The 22,414-nt window shown below is 50.7% G+C and overlaps 1 protein-coding gene across 1 annotated transcript; it reads left to right on the top strand.

The window, feature by feature from the left end:
- Positions 1 to 609: 609 nt before the first annotated feature.
- Positions 610 to 4,803, top strand: LOC122368009 (venom serine carboxypeptidase-like). The gene is made up of 8 exons (XM_043341598.1): positions 610 to 745; positions 1,255 to 1,447; positions 2,094 to 2,195; positions 2,442 to 2,625; positions 2,785 to 2,931; positions 3,120 to 3,194; positions 3,409 to 3,575; positions 4,101 to 4,803. Exons 2-8 carry the CDS (start codon positions 1,265 to 1,267, stop codon positions 4,653 to 4,655), a joined length of 1,413 nt encoding a protein of 470 aa, XP_043197533.1. The 5' UTR covers positions 610 to 745; positions 1,255 to 1,264; the 3' UTR covers positions 4,656 to 4,803.
- Positions 4,804 to 22,414: the final 17,611 nt, after the last annotated feature.

The raw sequence follows: 22,414 nt of genomic DNA, 5'->3' as shown, positions 1-22,414 counted from the left end.
TGGGGCCATTCCGACCCGTTTTAGTGGTAAAAACAGGGAGTTGATTTTTCCCCCATTGACTTATAATGGGGAGGTCGCGAAATTGACCTGACCTTAGGTCACCGATATCAAAATTCCGAGATATACAAATTGTAGCTACTAATGACCTAATAACATCCTGCGACTTTCAAAGGCCTCCGACATCTACTGTAGCTCTGGCACGGTGACAAAGTTGCAAAAAAGTGACTTGAGGTTGGGTCATTCAAAGTGACCTGGTGACCTGACCTTGAAAGGTAGGAGGTTCAAACTTGCACACCATGTGTAAAATTGATGAGGGAATAGTCATACCAAATTTCGCGGCGCTACGCGCCGCGGTTTTCCCGCTATTTGCGAAAAACCTCAGGGGGGGCGGATATCCGCCCCCCCCCCGTCTGTGCGCGGGTTAAGGGCTGACCTCAGGTCAAGTTCATGTCAAAGCTATTGAGGTCACGAAGTTTGTCTATTTGTGACAGAGTGCTGACGTCACACGGGCTAGACTTCAGATAGCTCCCCCATGGGGAGGGGGAGCGCTGTCTGTGGGGGGGGAGGGGTACACAGCTGTTGCCGGTCACCAGGGTACGGGCCGCTGTGTTTATACAAATGACAGCGTCGTTGTGGACCCGGCGAGGAGGCCAGATTCGTTCTCTGTCCACCGACAGCGCAGAAGCCGGCTGGCGCACGAGAGGAGCATCTCAGGGAGTGGCGGCTGAAGTCCTGAGTTTCAACGGTGAGTAGACGACGGGAGTGTAGGTAACGTGTGATCCACGTGTCGAGTTACTACTGTTGATCGATCAGCCAGCTTACAAACATTCACACATGTGTATTGCTGCACTGTTATTACACTCATATCGACTGTCTGTCGATCAGACAGGAAATACGTGAAAGCCCTGCATTCTATGATGTTTTCTTTATGCATACGCCATGCATGTCCGAAGGGATAAGTAGTGGAAACTAATTGATGACGGTGGAAAATATACTGCATCTTATGTAATGCTCGAGATGCTCTCAGAATGTGAAGAAAACGTCTCGCAGCACCACCAAATTTGAGCGTTTTCATGTGAAAGGCTTTTAAATAAGTAAGAAAGCCTAAAGACCAGTTGACCTGATATGAAGCAAATCATTTAGAACATGTTTATTGTTTATGGTCTCAATAGAATAATGCATATGCTCTCGTCACGAAAAGTTGTGCACCACACAGCATCTTACCGATATCTCACTCGATTCGTCCTTGTGCAGATCTGAGGCCATGCATTTTGCCGCTGTTCTGGTGGCGGCCCTGGCCGTGACCGCTCACGGGCTGCGCTCACCCCTGGGAAAACACTTCCCTAAGAGCACACGGCGCGTGGCGCCCGGTGTCGGCGGCGAGGCGCTCTTCCTGACGCCCTACATCCAGGCGGGAGATCTGGAGACGGCCAGGAGTCTCAGTAAGGTGAGTGCGCGGTGGAATAGTAAAGCAATTAGTGAGGGGTGGTGGGGTCGTGTGGGAGAGTCCACTCATCCCTCCACGAATGCGAACGCTTTTGAGAGCGACAGTCCACCGACTGTAGTGGATTTTCGCTTTCAAAAACTGAACACAAATTCAGTCCTGTGAAATCGATCATCGAGGTCTCGAGATCGATCTCTCGACCCATCGCTATTTACATTTTTTTGGTATAAAAACGGGTGTGTAAGCGACGTAAAAATCAGCTTTATTGTGTGGGTAAGAACACAGAGTTTGGCTGCTGAGACTGGCCAGCTGGAGGATCAAAGTTCACTTTTGTCTTTTTACGAGACACGCATAAATGTTTACTGATACGTTTCCCTGTTCAGTTATGTAAGTGAGGCGAGTTTTTACAGTCTTTTTGTTTTGCGACGAGGCCTTTGCAGTAGATGTTCTGTTCTACGAATGTGTTGTATCCCGAATAATGTCGCATCCACACAACGTAACAGGTATGGCAATAAAATACCGAGATTTTGTGCACGCTTTATTGCGGCTGACCGTCGGATAGCTAATGATGTAGGTCGGATTATATATTATTACGGGCAGTGTCACTGGAAAACCCACCGTCTCCCTCACAAAACTCCATTTGTTTTAGGTGTCGGGCCTTGACGGTTACAGCGATGTGAGCTACTCGGGATATCTGACAGTGAACGGAAACTACAACTCCAACATGTTCTTCTGGTTCTTCCCTGCAGCGGTAAGCGAAATACTAAACTGCAAAAGATCAATTATTATTTCTAAAAATCTTTTCTCTGCATACGCTGATCATTAATTGCTTCTCAGAAGAGGTTATGACATGTCTCAACTGTCCAGCCACTGCCCTGTTCCTCTCCTAAATGGAAATTTGTAACCGAGCTCGCTTTTCAGGAGAATCTAGAGGGATCTCCAGCGCTCGGTCACATGTTCTCTTCTCCTGAATTATATATCTCGGATCGCTCCTCAGGAGAGCCCGGAGACGTCGCCGGTGGCGCTCTGGCTCCAGGGCGGTCCCGGAGGCTCCAGCATGTTCGGCCTGTTCGTGGAGAACGGTCCGTTCGGCCTGGACGAGAACATGAACCTGGTGCCCCGCAACCTCACCTGGGTCAATCGGCACAACATGCTCTACATCGATAACCCTGTCGGCACCGGTAAGATAATCGACGGCTTGTTGGCAAAACTGCTAAAATTGATAGAACCGAGTAAAGCGCTGGCTGATTTTTGGATTTTCCTTCGCTAGTCCCAGCCGACATTGAGGCCCCAGACGGTGACATGTGACGGCCTGTGACCTGTCCTCGGTGCCCCCGCAGGATTCAGCTTTACCGAGGACGACGCTGGCTACGCCACGAACGAGGCAGACGTGGGCCGTGACCTGTACGAGGCGCTGACGCAGTTCTTCACCCTCTTCGACAGCTACCAGTCCAACGACTTCTACATCACCGGCGAGTCGTACGCCGGTACGTGTCGTGTGATGCACGGTCGTTTAGTTAGCGTACAGCTAACAGGTGACATGGAACTGAGTGTGACTGTGAATGTATAACTTTCCAAACGCTAAGCAAGTGTACTAATCAACATCAAACTTTCATTTAGCATTTATGCTTATGCCAAACAATGCTAAACACAATGATGCATCATTTCTTTTCAGGAAAGTATGTTCCGGCCGCTGCCTACACTATCAACCTAAACAACCCAACTGCCGAGCTGAAGATCAACCTCAAAGGTGAGACGACATTGCTGGCCGTTTCTTGTTCATAGGGTTTGCCGATGAAATGCAAAAAAGAAAGAACTTGAAAGACTCAAATTTTTACAAAAGGGCTTATTTTTGCATTCACCAATATTCCATTTGCGAAGTTCTTACAACACTGACTTGATCATATTATCGGGAGCTCTGTTCCAGATAATGGCCCATTTTATCGTTGCTTTCTCGCTCTCAGGTATCGCGGTGGGTGACGGCCTTGTCGACCCCATCAACCAGCTGGACTACGGCACTATGCTCTACAACGTTGGACTCATCGACGCTGAGCAGAAGGTCTTCTTCACGGAGAAGGCCCAGGAGACTGCCGACCTCATCAACCAGGAGAAATTCATCGAGGCATTCCACGTCAGTAATTTACGAATTCCTAAGGTTCTGCATATGATTGAATGTTATCGTGAACAGACAATAATAAGCTGCTGTTTTTGTCTTACAGCACTAAAAATAAAAAAATAAAAATAAAATGACGACGGCAATTTATATCTCAAACCTACCAGGTAGCAATTCATCTATGCTCATGAATATGCAGATACTTGTATACTAATAACCGCAAAGCACTTTACGTACTGCTTTTGAGCTCCGCTATTAAAATCGATGTGCGAATTCATTGAATCATTGAAGCGAATTCAGAACAAAGGACAAAGATCCATACTGGTTGTTGTTTTCGAATGGCAAGGCAGGTATTTACAGCTCAGCAGCGTTTCACGTCTTCCAGCCAAGTTGCCGGAGTTGGCTGCTGACCTGAGTGATAGCATATAAATCATAAATGACAGCATATATCTCAGGCATTTAGATTTAATTCTTATCATGGAGCATTGAGCTTCGGAATGGATGAACATTGTTGTTTACAAGCATGTTTCATTGTGATTTCAGACCTGGGACATCGTTCTGAACGGTGACAAGACGCCATACCCCACCTACTACAAGAACGTCACCGGCTTCGACAACTACTTCAACTACCTCTACCCGGTGGACCCTTACGACGCCGTGCCCTTTGACGAGTACCTGAACCTGCCGGCCACGCGGGAGGCCATCCACGTCGGCAGCAGGCCCTTCAACGACGGCAGCATCGTGGAGACCTACCTGCTCGCAGACATGATGAACTCGTCGAAGCCGATGGTGGAGGCGGTGCTGGACGCCGGCTACCGGGTGATGATCTACAACGGCCAGCTGGACGTCATCATCGCCTACACGCTGACGGAGCAGTGGCTGGCCTCTGCCGAGTGGCACGGCGCCGAGCAGTACCGTACCGCCGAGCGCTACATCTGGCGCGAGGACGGCGAGATTGCCGGATACGTGCGCGTGGCCGACAACCTGCACGAGGTGATGGTGCGAAACAGCGGCCACATGCTGCCCTCCGACCAGCCAGAGTGGGCCTATGCGCTCATCAACAAGTTCACTCATCCGAACGATGCTCAGTTTGTCTGAGAATAGATGTGACTGTGTGTCCCTTCAATGTCTCAGTGTTATCAATGTTGATGTGCTCACAACGCTGTTCCTACAAATGGCAATAACGTTTGAATGAAAATAATAAAACTGCCGCCCATCCATGGCGGAGGCATGCATTTTACCTTCAGACGATGTTTGTTTCAGAACGAGAAATGACGTCAGAGTGACGTCATGTCGGCCGATTTTCATGCAAAATACTGAATTACGGCAAACGCTCTCAGGAGCTCAGTTTTAACCCTCGCCGGCACGGGGGGGGGGTTGATGCAACCCCCCCTAAGGTTTTTCGCGAATAACTCGCGTAAAAAGCGGCCGATCGCGACGAAACTTTCAGTACCCTCGCATTGATCAATTTTACACCTACCCTGAAAATTTCATGACCCTGACCCCAATGACCTTTGACCTGTGACCTCTTTTCTGTGACCATGTTTGGCCGAAATCGCGGTTCGGCGCATGTCGGCTCGCATTAGCCGTGCGTTTGCAAGCTTTTCGTGGTTTCAAACGTTCAAACATGTGATTTGATGTTGCTCCCGTGCATTAGGGTGGGTGTCAAGGTCACCTGAAGGTCAGGTCAGGTCACTGACCTTTGGTGACCTCGGGTGACCTCGGTTCACTTTTTCGAGTTTTACATGTTTCTAGGCTAGTTTTTGGAGCTGAATTCGAATTTAGCAACCATTTGAACATTTACGAAGTAGTTTTGGTGCCTTCGTAACATGTTACGAAGCTGTCCGAGGCGGTTGACACGTATTACGAATACCCGTCACAACCCCTACCGGGTGACCTGACCTGACCTGACCTGACCCGACCTGGTCTAAATGCTTAAAGACATCATCTCTGATCAAAACTAACACGATATTCGTGATCAGCACCCCGGAAAACCACATAGCAGCCACACTTTACGACTTTCTAACAGGTCCCGATTTTCCCGGTTTTCGGGTCATTGACCTGACTTGGAAGGTCACCCGATGACCTAGGACCTTAAAATTGGGTATCATCGGCTTCCTCTCGTGACGGGCAACACGCTCGTTTTTTTCCGCGAAGCTCTAGCTCGATCAGGGGCCAAACGCGAGGGGGGGGGTGTCGTACCAACCCCCCCCCCCCCCTTGTGCCGTCGAAGGACTCAAAATGGCCTGTGCCGGCGAGGGTTAACCTTCCGACGATGTTTGTTTGAATACGCGAACATAAGCGAGGTGTTTTTTTTTTTTTTTAGTATGGAAACGAAACAAAAAATGTGACGTCGACAAATCAGGGCATAGCTCATCGTTGAAGCTCAGCAGCAGCTGTTTGAACCTCTAGTTTCCGGACCCGTCCACAGATGTCTCTGCACCCGCCCTGCGGGACGGTCAATGGTCGCTGGGTGGCCGTGCGGGCTGAGCGGGGTCGAACGGCGCACCTGGCCGGGACGGGATCCACCCTCCGCGTGCCGCGTGTCACTCTGTCAGCGACAGACAAAGGACAGGACGCACCGGACGGCCGCGGTTACCCCCTCCCCTCTCCCTCCCCCTCCGCTGACCACCCACGGGGCCGGCCGCCGCGCGGAGACGGTCGGCCAGACACCGCGGCGACAGGTATCATTAGGGTTCCTGAAAATGTCCGCGCCCCAGCGGCTAATGACGTGGCGCTGGCAGGAGGAATGTGACGCGCTGAGAGGCGCGGTGTCACCGGGGCCGAGCTGTCACTGACCGGCGGACACCGCCACACTGAGGGATCCAGAAATTGAGCTGCTGCGGGGGACAAACTCTCCAAAAAATTTCCGAAACACGAAAAACTCCTCGGATTTCGCCACTGGTGAATCCCAAAAGACAGCCTCGGACGCTGTGGGGGATACCCCCAAAAAGTTTCTCCAAAGCTAAAAAAGCTAATCGGATGTCAATTTTTGAGGCACTGCTGTGCCGTTTAAAATAAACTTTTCTTTTATAGTTGTTTAGTTTTCCTTTTTTTAACTAAAACTGCAAATTTTGGTCCATTTCGGGCGCTGCAGGAGGGGTTGGAGCAATGCCCCTCTTGGCTCCACCAATGGGTTTCGCTGCCTAGTGCCTTGCTGCGCCGTTCAAAACAGTTTTTTACCTAGACGCAACTGTTCACTGTTCAGTTTTCATTCTTTTCCAGAAAACAACATTTTTTTCGCCCAATTATGGCCGCTCAAATGCCAACCCCTTTGCATCCCCAGTGCACTACCAATGGTGTAAAGTAGGCACAACTGCCAGATATTGTCGCTTTTTATTTTGTATGCATAGCTCAGTGGTTCAGTTGACAGACGGTTTGATGAACGTTAGACAGCGGACAGACGGTGTAGGAGTTCATTGCGCTTTGACAGCCGTTGCATTCAGGAATGCGAAGTCATGAAAATTTCGAACAGCATATCATTCGGTGATTTACGGGCTCCGTCTATTGTTTCTGGCTTCCGGTAAAAAAACTGGTTTTGAATGTTACTTGAAGATGCTTGAAGATTGAAGATATTTTGAATGTGGCTTGAAGAAGAAGTCTCGAGAGATATATCGTCATTTCACAGCATATATCTGCGGCAGCAGGGGCAGCATTGATATACTTTTTCTGTTTCTTTGTTATTAGTTTCTATTTGTATAATTCATTTTTGATACTCGTTTCAATTTCCAAAAACTTCGGTCTGGCAGCTGGACTGGACATGCAATGCGAATAGCAATTCACTATTTGCAAATAATCCCATTCAAATTCGGCCTGTTGCACCGGATGCCAAAACGAAGGAATGGGGCTTCCTGCACACAATAGCACCTGGTATGTTAAGTCGCCAGAAAAACAGCTCCAGAATGGTCAGGTATGCGGAGTAGAGGCCCTAATCGTCGGCGCATCTTAGGAAAGACGGCGGCCAGCTGGCAGAGGCTCGGTGGGCGCCGACTTTCCTGTCCGTCTGCACGGGAGATGCCGCCGCCAGATGGCGTGCTCCACTGCTGCGCTGAGTGGCTGTGGCTTGAGCTGAGACACACGGGGTCCTCCCTGGCGTCGATAGCGCCCCTTGGCAGCCTCTGCTGACGTCAAAGCTCCCCAGTTTCGCCTCTTGGTTCGTCTACAAGCGTCAAAGAGTGCTCCTGACCCCAAAGGTTCTGAATGACACTGCGTAAATCTCGGTTATGACATAAATAACATGACTGAGATGTTAGTTCTATCACGCCCCCTCACGTTATACAGTGGATACAGTAATAGGATAAGCCATATATGGCTTATCCTATTCGTAAACGATGTTTGAATGCAAAACCTAAAGCTTTATGGGAATTTCGATTTTTTGTTTGAAAACAGGGACACAGTCTGAGCCTGGGTACCACTCCAATAGGCACAACCATCAACCATGATATTGAGGTGTTTGCGCATCAACATGCCACCGGCTGGCGTCGTCTTCTCCAGTGGCAACCTTCTCTGCGGGGGGGTCTCCGTTGACAGCTCTACGTTTCCCTTATGCCAGCTGACGTCACGCCAGGTCACCTCCACAGTGACGCCGACTGACGTATATCTTCGATGACGTGCGGCTGTGCCGATTCAGAACCGCCATCGACGGCCTCTCGTGTCCGACATCAACATTCGTCCATAAGCGGCACCGCCATAGGCTCCGACGCTTCTGGTACGACCGGCCGGCCTCCCGAAATGGTCAGCCAGGTGTGCAGGAAGTGGGCATTACACTCGGTGTCCAAAGCAGCCGATCAGCAATTCAGATTGAGACACGACGTATGTGTACTAGTAGCAGGTGTCTGCTGGATGTGCAGCTATCGATTTGCGTCATGGCCTCGATTTCGTCATGCTCACAACCATAATGAGGAGTGACTGAAAGGGTGGCGTGAAACTGACAGATGGCGGAATGCTGTTACATTAAGGCGCCGACGATTGGCAAATAAGATATCGTCGCACACACAGGAAGTCATTGCAACATCTCGGAGCCTGTAAATATAATCTGGACAGGTATTGTATTGAGAGTACCTTATGAAATTCACGATACAAATATCAAGAAACAACATTTCGATACGACGGCGCTGATGAAGTCGTAGAGACGAAACCGGTACTCCATTCATGTAATTGTTTTTTCATATTTGTATCGTGAATTTCATAAGGTACTCTCAATACAATCTCGGAGCCTTTATTCTGATAGCCATGTATGTATGTACGTGGTAACACTATTTCGTGATTTTCTACGGGTCAGATTAGTCAAAATTGAGATGCAGTTTGTCCAGAACGATAGTCGAGCTGCACCTGAGGAGAACGAATCATTTTCCTCTCTGTTACAATTTGTATTAGGTATGTCAAATGCTCCGTTTACACTGGATGACTGCCGGAAAAGGCGGTATCGTAAAATGGTTGATGACTGATTTTCATCGTCAGAGCCATTGCAATGTGACTGCATGGAATCAGCAATGACTATCAGTCATAAAGAGAGAATTGAAATGCATTTGATTCTTAAAAATTCAAGAAACTGTTTTTTATATACCTATAGACAGTTTAGTTGCGCTTATGACTCACGGTACTGGCAAACGCTGCTACGCACGGCCGGATTTGAGTTCTGAGGTTTGGAAATCCCTGACAGCTTTTGGACTTATAACGGACTTCATTCGCGCAAGGGCTTGCAATTTTCCAGGCACAAGTAGCCAAATTTAAACTGCTTCAGGTCTTTGTCGGTTCTTGCTAAGCTGACGGTTAGAAAAAGGATTTCTGGTTCGGTCGACCACCACGTAAAACTGGCACCCTTACGTTTTCCAGGTTTTATTTTCGGCATCTTTTCATGTTTTAGGGGTGCCATATGAAATCGCTTGTCCTCCGCCTGGTCTCGGGGTGAAGCGCCGCGGCCCGGGCCGCGGCCGTCACGTGACCTCGTGCCCAGTCACCCCCGACGGGCCGATCTGAGCTGATCGGTGTCCCGGGGAGTGGCCGTCAGTTCCGGCTGGACACCTGGACCGGCCGCCGGCCACCGCTGAGTTACCGAGACGGCCCCATCGACTTCATCGGCTGCCATCGATGCAGGCGCTCACATTTTTCATGTCGTGCCTCGCCATGCATTAGCCACAGCGCCCGAACACTCCTCGAAAGAACGTGAATCGCATGCGCCGCCTGTAAGTGGGCACCTTCGCTCGAGCCCGCCAGGTGAACAATGACATACAGTACTGATAGTTCAGTTCGCGGAAAACACTGACGTGCAAGCATTTCGTTGAAATCGGCCGACCAGAGTTCGACTTTCAAATATTTCGTGGTATGCACACAGGCTATCAAATAAGTCCTAAAAATAAGCCGCGATTTATCATTGCACTCATGAAAATAACAACTGAGTAATAGGCTATACGACTAATCAATGAATAAAAAAGAAGAAAAGGATAATATTGAAAAATATGTGCATCGAGCATTGCATTCCTTTTACTTAGCCCTCGCCGGCCGAGGGGGGGGGGCGGGTGCCGCCCCCCCCATAGGGTTTTTCGCGATAGCTCCGAACACGCTGGCCATAGAGAGCTGAAACTTGGCATACCTGACCTTTGATCCAAGCCGCATCTTTTGACACCAACCGCATTTTTGGGTCAGGTCAGGTCACTGACCTATGACGTCATAAGTGAACCTTTGCACGGTCTTCAGATGTCGCAACTTCGCAACGCCCTCACTGCCAGAGGAGATGTCACAAGGAAATGAAACTTGCAGGATCTAGTATCCATTATGAGTCCCACAAGTTGTATATCTCGGATTTTTCCTAAAGGTCATATGAGGTCAGGTCATTTTCGTGACCTCACCATTATAAGTCAATGGGGAAAAATGAAAACTGCTATTCTGGCGCCGGGAACGATCTCTAACTATCTCAAGCACACAGAATCGTGATTTGGTGCACTCCTTGCAAGGTTAGATGCGTCACTTTTGCAATGTTGACCTTGCGTGACGTCATTTATGACGTCATCAAGGTCATATTAGTTTTTCGTCAATAACTCTTGATCGAATTGAGCTAGCGAGTCAGGAAAGCCACCAATGGACTCAGGAAGGCCTGCCGAATCGAATGATATGCGACATGACCTCTTTCGACCAGCTTCGTGACCTGGGGGTGCTGACCTGACCTTGACCTGAGGTCAACACCCCAAGTTGACCTGACCCAGACAAAAAGTATATCATTCGACGCGCCTGAGCGAGGCGAACACGATGCTGCCAAAATCAGCGCTCTGCGGCCGTTTTTTGCGATGTTATTCACCAAAAACTGAACCGTACCTTGGGGCACTTGACCTGACCTCAGAGGTCACCGGTTGACCTAGGACCTTAAAATCGGGTACCAATCTCTGCGTCTCGTAACGGCGCACACGCTCGTTTTTTCCGCGACGCGCTAGCTCCACCAGGGGCGAAACGGCGAGGGGGGGTCGTACCCGCCCCCTCAGCCGGCGCGTATGTATATATATATATATATATATATATATATATATATATATATATATCATATATTCAGGAATACATCCATAAAATGGGTTTTCAGCGTTCCACGTCATGTAGCACAAGTAAAAGCATTTTCCTATCAATCCACATTTGCATCACCCTTTAAAAGGTTAAAAGGCATCTGCGATACACTTTTTAACCCGGCACCGCCTGGGCTATTTCCGTACCCACGACAGATCTCTATGCCCACGACAGCCTGGGGGGGGGGGTCGGATCCGACCCCCCCCCCCTGTTATCTCGAGAACCAATGGTCGTATCGAGCCCCGCGAGGCGGCGTTCGAAAGGTCTCTACGAGACCTTCCCAAAGCACTCTTAAGATTTTAAGATTGAGGTCAACTTTCGGGTCAAGGTCAGGTCAAAGGTCAAATTCAGGGGTTTTGCATGATTAGGCTTACGGACAGCGGAATCGATAGCTGCTGCTCGAAACTCACCACAAATGACCTCAAAGACCTAGTGAAGGTACCATGTGCGTATAGGGGTCATACTAAGTACGGGTCAAGGTCAGGTCAGGTCACGAAAGGTCACGGTTTTCACTTTCTGCTACATGGGCGTGCGACACATGTTTTATGGCTTATTTTTCACGCCAAATTCGATGGTAATGGTTATATGTGACCCCAAGTCACTATGCTGGTGATAAGTGTGCATTGAAAGCATAAAAAATCGTTTATACCATACATAACTAAACGAGGGCTAAGAAAAAAAGTCAATTTTTCAATTTTTTATTTTTGACATAAAAATGCACTTTTCTAGACGAGCTTTGTCCCAGGAATCTAGTGGTGCCATTTTTTTCACATGCGATGTTCAGAAGTGCCTCTAAATCGCGAAAATGCTTATGACGTCACCATGCCCTATGCATGTTGGAGCTATTTTTTACAATTTGGGGGTCAAAAATCAAGATAGAAAGTTTAAATTTGGGACATCTAATGTTCTAATAGAGCTCTATAACATATATTCCGGTTTTTTGGAAATTCTTAAAATTTTGGATTTTATTAGCTGTTTTCCAAAAAATATAGTTTTTTTGAATTTTTAGGGGTGAAAAACGCATTTTATGGAAAATCCGAGATAGCCATTTCAAAGAACTCGTTGAGCTGCGTCTTTTCATGTCCTTAATTTGCAATTTACTTAAAACCTCGATTTTTGGCGATTTTTTAAACATTTACCATTTTTTGACTGAAAACGCCATGTAGTTACATCACTAAAATCGATATATCTCAAAAATTTTTGAAATTTTTTTCTTAAAAATTGCACAGGAGACGTCAAATTGATGGGGAAGAAGGTATGCCAAGTTTCAAGTTGATAGCGCAAGCGGTTCATGAGTTATTCAAGAAAAACGGAGGGGGGGGGTCGGATCCGACCCCCCCAGGCGGTCGCGGGTTAAAGACAGGAAGAGAAGACGCGTTTCTCGCACTCAGCGGTAGCCTATTCCACGCTCTCACCGCCCGATTGAAGAACGACCGACGGGCAAACTCTGTGCGGGCCCGCGGCACCTCCAGCTCGCCGTCACGTGTCGCTCTCGTTTCACGCACAGACACATCAGAGCGGTGGGTGATGCGTGAGCGGAGAAGCTCAGGGGCGCTCTCGGCATGGTTCAGGTTGTACATGACGCACAGGTCACGCTCAGTTATCATGTCCTCGATCACCCGCCATCCAAGCTCTCGCAGTGTCCCGGAAATGTGTTCACGATAGCCAAGACCAGTGACAATGCGGGCGCCAAAATTCATGCATCTCTGAAGTCTGTGCTTTTGGGAAAACCAATAGGTCCGGCGAGGGTTAGACAACAATAGTTGAACCTTTCAATGAGCTTATGGTTGGCTGTGTGAAATACCGAGACAGTAATAATTCAACTGACCCGTATACCTGTGCAGTATGCATCCATTTTCAAATGCAAAGGTACCTTTCATGTCAAGTACGTACGTAAGGCGGTTTAATAAGCAATTAATCCATTTAGAGTATGGCTTGGACCTACGGTGACGGACTTGGTGTAGCCAAGCGTGACATTAAGGACTGCCAGATGTCCTAAAAGTTGAACTACTGGCTAACGCTAATGCAATCTGACAGCTAATGTTGATAAAACTTACTGCTTAGCTCGTAAGCTAGGGTTTATGGGCTTAATTTTGCCGGCCGGGAGCCTAAAGGAGCCGCAGCTTACAACAAAGAATATCAAGTAGATGATATCACATCAGGATGTCATAACTTTCCACCTCATGTAATTTATTACAGTGTAGGTTTTAAGAGCGATACAAGGTAAATAATCTGCTAAGCTGTGGTGTAAGGTCAGTCATGTCCGGGTAAATGTAAAAACAGTAACTCAATGTTACCGTTTTGCCATGAACCTCGATCTTGAGACGAGGCCGCAGTATAAAACATTTGTGCTCCCCTGTGGCAAAGAGGACAATTTACATGAAGCCCACGACATTTGTGCTATCGCCGGCATACGTTTGAAAAAGGCAGTTGAGCGGTAAAAATAGGAAAAAGAAAGTTGAACTCTAAAACATATAGGGCATAGGCCGCTTGGATGGAAGATGCTTTGTAAATTAATTATGAATTAAATAGCATGGTAGCACGCATTTTATAAAGCAGTGAAATGCCGGCTGTTAGGTCGACTGTCCACCGATGTCGGCTGAAGGTTCGATGCCTCTCTCCTCAGTCCAGAGTCGCCACCTGACCCAGCAGTGGACGTCCCGGCGCGCGCCGAAATATGTCACCGCTGAGCCGGCGGCGTCTCCGAGCCGGCGAAGGGCCGCTGCTCGGTGCTCACTGCTCACCTTGGCATCACCTTTGAGGTACGCAGCGAGCGCGGCCGCCCGCTGCTGACGTCACGGCCGGTGGCGGCGGCACCAGGCTGTCTCGCGGCGCTCCTCGCCCCCCGCCGGGCGCGGAATCCCCGCCGAGTGGCCCGCCCGAATGCCGATGAGGCCAGCATTCCAGGTGCGCCGGGCGCGCCAGCTCGTTTGTCACGCGGCCCTGGAGAAATCGTCCCGCGCCGTATTGGGAAACAGTTAAGTCTGGGGTCGACGGTAGGGGCGCCGCCGGGGCCCCGCGCTGCCGGCCGGCCGGCGGACGCCCCGCCGCGAGGGTCGTCGCCGCGCCAAGCTGTCTAGCGCCGGATGGCCGCACCTGCCGGCGAGGTCGCCGGGCCGGGCGCGCGCCGCGCCTTCGCCGGCCTCTGCCGAGACGCTGTTTTTGCGTCAGCGCGCGCGGCGGAGGCGGAGACGTCTCCTCTCGGCCCACGCCGCGCCGAGCCGCTCCTCTGCCGCGCGGGCCCGGACCCCGCCGATTGGCACACGGCGAAAGGACGCCGGCGCGTGGTGAGGGCTCATCATGGCGGGTCGTCTCGCGATCTGACACACTGTCAGGCTGTCCAGTAAGCCATCAGCGGAAGCTGACATTATGACAGACAGACATATGGACATAGCAACATGACAGGCGTGAACTGGATGCCACATCACATAAACTATAACGCCATGCAGTCGATTAGCAGGGCCTGACACCATAAAAGGCTCTCTCCCTCGTTCCCTCTTTTCTCTCTCTCTCTCTCTCTCTCTCTCTCTCTCTCTCTCTCTCTCTCTCTCTCTCTCTCTCTCTCTCTCTCTCTCTCTCTCTCTCTCTCTCTCTCTCTCTCTCTCTCTCTCTCTCTCGTTCCCTCTTCTCTCTCTCTCTCTCTCTCTCTCTCTCTCTCTCTCTCTCTCTCTCTCTCTCTCTCTCTCTCTCTCTCTCTCTCTCTTTCTCTTCCCCTCTCTCTCCCTCTCTCTCTCCCTCTCCCTCTCTCTCTCCCTCTCCCTCTCCCTCTCCCTCTCTCTCTCTCTTTCTCTCGCTCCCCCTCTCTCGCCTGTCTCCAGCCGGAGATGGCAGATACCCCCGCTCGGCCGTGCAATCTGCAAGCTGAACTCTCCGCTCTATCGTCCAGCTGGCAGAGCTGCAACTCCAGCTGCACGCCCGGCTGCCATACATAATTCACCGTCCCCTGTCGGGACAGTGAACACCTGGCCTGGGCTTGGCCCCGCTCATGACTGGAATACAAACCGAGTCGTCCGTCCGGCCTGACGGTCGGCCCTGGCACGTGCACTGACCAGGGCGGAGGTTCAGATCCACACTCGCCCCTCGACGGGAACCCGGAACGCCCTCCCATGTCAGGTTGGACTGGCGATGTAGTGAGTCGCTGGGTGGTGTAGAGAGTCGCTGGGTGATGTCGAGAGTCGCGGGTGATTGGAGATTCACTGGGTGATGTCGAGATTCACTTGGTGATGTCGAGAGTCGCTGAGCGGTGTGGAGAGTCACTGGGTGATGTCGAGAGTCGCGGGTGATTGGAGATTCACTGGGTGATGTCGACAGTCCCCGGGTGATGTTGAGAGTCGCTGGGTGATGTCGAGAGTCGCGGGTGATTGAAGATTCACTGGGTGATGTCGGGAGTCACTGGGTGATGTCGAGATTCACTTGGTGATGTCGAGAGTCGCTGAGCGGTGTGGAGAGTCACTGGGTGATGTCGAGAGTCGCGGGTGATTGGAGATTCACTGGGTGATGTCGAGAGTCGCTGGGTGATGTCAAGAGTAGAGTATCACTGGGTGATGTCGAGAGTCGCTGGGTGATGTCAAGAGTAGAGTATCACTGGGTGATGTCAAGAGTAGAGTATCACTGGGTGATGTCGAGAGTCACTAGGTGACGTCCAACCGTACCCGCACGATGGAAAGCTCCAAACTGATGGATTCGAGGAGAGGCTGTCGCTGGATAATGGATAACGTACATAGTCAGTGCCCGGCCACGTGACCAGCGAACCCGGAACGAGACTGCAGTTCCGGGTCGAGACAGCGTTAGCCGATGACCCGAGTTTTCGCACTGACATTGGGCAATGAAACACGTTGACTTTATGTTAGCATGTGAGCATTAACGAGACCATCTTTCATACGACGTAGGAGTGCAACTTGTTAATAAATATACTCCAATGCATGACAAAAGATGTATTTATTTATCAGTTGCGTTCAGCTTTGGGGGTGTTGTTTTTATGTTGCCGCGTTGGCCCGTTGTTATAGGCATGTTGGAAGAGGTAAGGTGCTGTGCTACTTCCGGTGACTACAAAACTAGGATGCATGCATTTCAGGTCCCTGAAAATGCAGATGCGCTCCCTCCTTTGAATGATTGATCATATTTCCTACCTGTCAGCAAAGGTATGTGCACATCCATTAATCAAGTCGGTAACGGGACACAAATCTCACGCGACGAACTTTTTGTGAACGCCGAAGTTTTTCGGCTAAATTGCCTGCCATGTCATGACCAACAGGCACGCTGATGGGAATTCCCTGTAGCCATGCGGTGAACATAAAAGCCCATTAGTGAGAATTGCTTAAGCGCTGCTGTATCAACGATAGTTGTGTGGTTTGACGGTATGGTGCGTGATTTTATATCCTAAAACAAATGAGCGCAATTAAAATGCTAAACTCCCACCAAAGCCTTTCTGCATCCGCCAGTGAGCGCTAGCAACAGAGCAACTTCCCTTTCACACTTCACCCCACAGTACACTTTCTGACAGCGACCTAGAGACAACACCAGGCACCACATTCCAGCCCGAGTGTTTGCCGATATCAGTCTACTTTTTGTTGTCGCGCATTCCGAGCTGTCGCGCTGCGCATCATTACTCACACGCGCTATCTAAGTAAGCTGTCGCCAACGGTCCGAGGAGTCCCGTCCCATCCGGCCGAGGCACCAGGTAGAGCGCCCGCTCGGCCATTTGAAGGAGGCTCCCATCGGGTCACGTGATCGCCCCGTGGCGCGGGCAGCCATCGGCCACGTCGGCATTCGGCTCCGTCGGTGACCCAGGCTCGGTGTCTCTCTCATCAGACTCCTGCAAGAGTGGCATCCGCAGCTGCACTGGGCAGGCGACACCGCCGCCGCAGAGTGCTGACCTTCCCGCCGCTTCAGAAGGCAGCCAGCCACCTGCGCAGCCGGGAATCGCGATATTTATGCTGCTATCAATTATGCATAGCTGGCGGGCTGAGGCGATGATGACCTCAATCTACGAGGCACCGGCTCGGCACGGTCTGCCCGTCGCCACGTGGGGGCCTGGAAGAGGCCAAAGCCCAGCCCGGGAGGTGGCCAAAACCCAGTCCGGGAGGCGACCGAAATCCAACCCAAGAGGTGGCTAAAGCCAAGCTCCGGGCCTCGCTGAGCTGCGAGTCGTCGTCCTGCACACAAATGGCCTGATTGAAAGCCACGCCCTCTCGCTTTGTCGTTGAGTTCGCAACCGCTAGCTTGGCTTCGTCCTTGGGGGCTGAATGCTGATGATGCTACTCTGACGACCAAAGCAGCGACCGGCGGTGACCTCTGGAAGGGAAACCAGTCGGAGGCTTCTTCGCTCTCCTCTCTCTCTCTCTCTCTCTCTCTCTCTCTCTCTCTCTCTCTCTCTCTCTCTCTCTCTCTCTCTCTCTCTCTCTCTCTCTCTCTCTCTCTCTCTCTCTCTCTCTCTCTCTCTCTCACTCACTCACTCTCTCTCACTCTCTCTTTTCCCTCTCTCTCCTTCTCTTTCTCTCCTCTCTGCCTCTCTGCCTCTATTTTCTCTTGATCTACCTCTCTAATCGCCCCCTGCCTCTACCCAGCTTCGTCTCCAGTCCTCTTCCTCCTTTACTTGCCGCATTATTTCCGCTGGTCGTCCGTGCACCTGGATCTGTGAACGAGGCGCTGGCACTTAATGGCCGAAACAAAAACACACTCGACACGTAAAAACCATTATCTGGCGGGCAAAACCAGCGCTGGTGGAGGCAGCTGAAACGCCAAGACGATGGAATGCGCGTTCGGCCCGACCATCGATGGGCAGGCCAGTAGAGCGGTCGAAAATGTGAAGCCCTTTGAGAAGCTCTGTTTTTCCGTGCTTTATACACTGCCCGCAACAATAGAAAATTGATTATTGATCAGCCAACGTCAGGTCAATCCTTAATATCATAATGGGCAATGGGCATATCAAAATAGTCACGTACAAGAACGATGCACCGATATGCGTTTTTTCCAATCGCGAACTGGCAGTGGAGCTGAGTGCCTGAATGCCTGATCTTTGCACCTCGGATAGTTTTTTTTTTCAGGAGTATCTACATATACCTCTGCAGCGTACGATTCCACGTAACTGTTTCCACCAATGAAACTGGGCATATCACTTTTGCCGGTTGTACCGAAATAACATTTACTGACAGTGTTTTTTTAAAGTAATTGAAGGGGTACGATCACTGATTAGCTACTAGCTAGGACTAGCTACGCTAGCGATATAATCCGATGATGAACAGCTGTACGATGTTTTCATAAACTTGAAATAGCGATATTTGTGCTAAAATAGCAAGCACTGGTATGCACGTTAATTGGACGTCAGTTTCCGTGAACAAAATGATAAAGCAGCATGCTACTATAATCACGAACGCTTTAAAAATAGTGACACCTGGCAACATTCTAATGTATGGGGCATTACGACATTCTCCAAGTTCCTAGGAGCTGTTGTGCTCTTTTAGTCGTATTGTATTGTATTGTATTTACGATCATGGGCGATCCACACATGGCGTGGCGATTACTGCCCAGAGTCTGAGTCGGGTATAAGCATGCAGGAACAGAGACCAGTCGAACAACAACACACACACACACACACACGCACACACAGGAGGACACTATATGCTACGATTTCTAACATACCGTGTACTTATATACAAGACGAGTGCCTAATTCAGGCCATCACGAAGGTCTATCGTTTTTCCACAGAGACTTGACAGCGCGTGCGAATTTAGAGGGTGGCAGCTGTGAGAGGTCGGGAGGTAGGTCGTTTAGGAGCTCGGCCGCACGGTAACTGAAACGCCGCTTACCGGTTTCTAGTCTGGGACGCTGGAGTTGGAGAAGGTTATCCTGACGTGTATTTCTATTTCTGGTTGAGGAGTCCCGGTTTTTGGCAAACATAGAGGCAAGTGCTACCGGTTCGCCGTAGTGTATCGCCTTACGTGCAGTGGCCATGGTTTGAAGTTTGAACATAAATTCGGGCGGCATCCAGTTGAGTTTCTCGCGCAGGTCAGTGACGTGGTCGAATTTGCGGCGGCCAAAAATAACTCGAGTAGCGAAGTTCAAGATCTTTTGGAGTCGATTCAGGTTCTTTTTTGTACCATTTCCGTAAACTGAGAGGCAGTAATTTACTCGGGAGATGACTAGAGATGTGACAATGGTTTTGATGACCCCATCGGGAAGACAGTGCCGCACATGGGAGAGGCCAATGAGCAGGCCCATACACCTCCTGCTGAGCTCGGATACATGGGCTTCCCAGGTCAGACAGCTGTCAAACACCACGCCGAGGTTTCCTGCCTGCGCACATGGTTCCAGCTCCGTGTCACGAAACGATACGACGACTGGGGGCAAGTGTTTTAGATTTTGACGGCTGCCGAAAATCATGAGTTGCGTTTTGCTCGCGTTGACCTTCAGGGCGTTTGAGTGGAACCATTTGTTCAGTGCTTCTAGTGAGGCCTCCATGCGCGAGATAAGGGCACTTACATTGTTTTTTGGGCCACTCACTAGAAGCTGGGTATCATCTGCATATTGGAAAACGCATGCGTCATCGGCGTGAAGCGCCAAATCGTTTGAGAAAATCGTGAATAAAAGAGGACCCAGGGCCGAGCCTTGAAACACGCCCATAGTGTTAGGGAGTGGTCGTGACAGTACCCTGCGCTGGAGTCCATCGGTCATTGAAACGCTTTGTGTGTGACCTTTTAGATATGCTTTAAACCAAGGAGTTTCGATGCCGTACAGTGCGAGTTTGTCGAGAAGGAGTTTATGATCTATGACATCGAAACATTTGCTGAGATCGATAAGGCATAGGAAAGATATATCTCCCCTGTCCGTGGCAGCTAGGATGCGGTCGGTGACGGACAAAAGTGCTGTTTCAGTTGAGTGTTGGGGTCGGAAGCCATGCTGACTAGGTGCCAAAAGGTGATTTTGAGAGAGATAGTGTTGTAGCTGCTGCTGGATGACTCGTTCAACAACTTTCATGATAACTGGTACTAGAGAAATGGGTCGAAAGTTGCTGGGGTCAGATGGGTTTCCGGATTTGAAAATGGGATGGACTATGGAATGCTTCCATTGCTCGGGGATGTCAGATTTCGAGATGCAGGTGTTTATGATGTGCTGTATGACGCTGCCAATAGCCCAGAAACTGGTTTTTAGCATGCGGATGCACACACCGTCCGCTCCGCAGGCGGCTGAGTTCCGCATACTGAAAACCGTGCATTCGAGCTCACCGAGTGAGATAGGCCTGGGCTGGAAACCGCATGCGCCGACGCGTGGGAGCCGTGCGTAAGTAAAGGTACCTGTGTTTTGGTTTCGGATCTCGGTAGCAATACGGGGGCCGACGGACACGAAAAATGAGTTTAGTTCGTCAGCGGTTACATCGGGTTGAACTGTTTTATTTTCTTTTTTACCAGCTATGACTGATTTGATTCCCTGCCACACCTTGTTGGGGCCGCGTTCACTAATTTCCCGCTGAATCACGTTGCGCCGGTCACGGCGAACGGCAGAACGAACTGAACGATTCAGGTCTTTATAAACTGTGGATTCCCGCCCGTGCAGTCGTAGTGCGGCGCGCCGTTGGGCCATGATATCACGGGTGGAGGCTGAGACGGGGGGAGCGGTGGGGTTTCTGATGGTCAGGTTCTTTAAAGGGGCATGGTCATCTAGGACGGGTAGGAAATGGGTCAGAAAAGCTTGCCATTTGTCATGCACGGTCATTGCAGTGAACACGTCGTCCCACACGATGGACATCAAGTCATGATTTAGGGACGCGACATCGACACGGTTGATTGAGCGGGTTGTGATGACAGTTGCAGTTTTACGCTGTTTAGGTACGTTAACTAGCACGTTTACCAACTTGTGTGGGCTAAAGTGACAGTGTTTTACATGACAGTCGAGCACGAGCTCACGGGTTTTGACAATACATACGTCAAGGAGTGAGCCGGAGCTGTACGTGGGTGCAGTTACAAGTTGATCGAGAGAGTAGTCCGATAAAAAGTCACTTAGGTGAATACGCGCGCGGAAACTCCGGTGTTTCAGCAAATCGCAGTTTAGGTCGCCGCAGATGACAAACGGAACCTTGGGGTGGTCGATCAGGATCCGTTGCAGCTGCGACTCGAGATCGTTGAAATCAGCGCGTAGGGCAGTGTCCGAGTAGCGGGGCGGTCGGTAGAGCAGCAGACAATTAGCTGACGATCTTTCTCCAGTTTTAGGAGGATCCACTGGGATTCAAGCTGACTCTCACGGCACGGCGGAACTGTGAGTTTTAGCGCTACAGAGGTGATAGAGTTTTTGGTAGCAATGGCGACTCCACCGTAGCCACTGCCGTCGGGACGATCCACACGGCTGAGTGAGTACCCGGGTAGCACAACCAGCCGACTGGGCGTGCTGGGTCGCAGCCAGGTCTCGGAGAGTAGGAGAACGTCGAGGTCTTGACTGCTGACCACATCGGTCAGTTCGAGCAGCTTCGGCTTAAGGCTTTGAATGTTGAGCGCGCCGATAAGCAGTCCGGTATTGGACAGACGGTCGGATTGTAGAGTCGCCGCCTCAGTACGACGCGTGCCCCTCCCCCTTCTCCCCCGCGCTCCGCGTCGTTGGGGTCTTCTCCCGCCGCTGCGGGCCGCGGCCGGCGGCCGGCCGGCCGCCGGGGACCGGCCGGGCGGCGAGCTGAGCACACCCCTTCGACCTTGAGAAGGGGCGGGCGTCGCGCCGGCGGACGATTCAGGGGACTCGGCGGAGACGCGCGCGGTCGTCCTGGGGGCTCGGGAAGATTTGAAATCTGGCGTCCGTTTGGTGGCCGGATCGGAGGCTGAATTCTGGTCGCGGGTGGTGCTCGGTGATAGGTAACGAGTATCACGAGGGAGCACTGGTTTTCGGCTGCTGACATAGTGTCTTAGCTTTCCGTCGGCTCCTCCATTTGCTGGTCTAGGTAGCGGCGCAGGGGCTGGGCAGGCCACGATGGAAACGACCCGCACAACCGCCAGCAGGGCCAAAAGGCGGGCAATGTCGCGATGCATGATGAAGAAGCGATGTACGCAGAAAAGAACTTGATTCACCAAAATTCGCGGGTTGGCCGGTAGTCGGTCCACAATCACACTCACACGCTTGCACACGAGGGAAAAGGCTAGAGGGGGTAAACGGGGAGGAGCGAGCAGCGCTCGCGACCGCTCGACGCGGCGCGCTCAGCTGAACTAGTCACGAAAAGTCACGATCATGTGTTTTGCATGGCATAGCTTTCGCTGAACTACCAGTGCCTGCCACCTATAAGATCAATTTGTAATGCAATTTGGCCTCACCGTGCGTTCCATCAAAGT

Source organism: Amphibalanus amphitrite, unplaced genomic scaffold (assembly GCF_019059575.1).
Source record: "Amphibalanus amphitrite isolate SeventyFive unplaced genomic scaffold, NRLGWU_Aamphi_draft 000914F_arrow, whole genome shotgun sequence".
In the NCBI taxonomy this organism is placed as follows: Eukaryota; Metazoa; Arthropoda; class Thecostraca; order Balanomorpha; family Balanidae; genus Amphibalanus; species Amphibalanus amphitrite.
The sequence above is the reverse complement of the archived record's forward strand: the minus strand, read 5'-3'. Positions and strand labels throughout refer to the sequence as shown.

What these genes read in the sequence shown, in the direction of transcription:
- LOC122368009 (XM_043341598.1), top strand. Translation starts at nt 1,265, where the DNA reads ATGCATTTTGCCGCTGTTCTGGTGGCGGCCCTGGCCGTGACCGCTCAC. An exon ending in CGATAACCCTGTCGGCACCG is followed by an intron (nt 2,626 to 2,784) that starts GTAAGATAATCG and finishes GTGCCCCCGCAG; the next exon opens with GATTCAGCTTTACCGAGGAC. An exon ending in GCTGAAGATCAACCTCAAAG is followed by an intron (nt 3,195 to 3,408) that starts GTGAGACGACAT and finishes TCTCGCTCTCAG; the next exon opens with GTATCGCGGTGGGTGACGGC.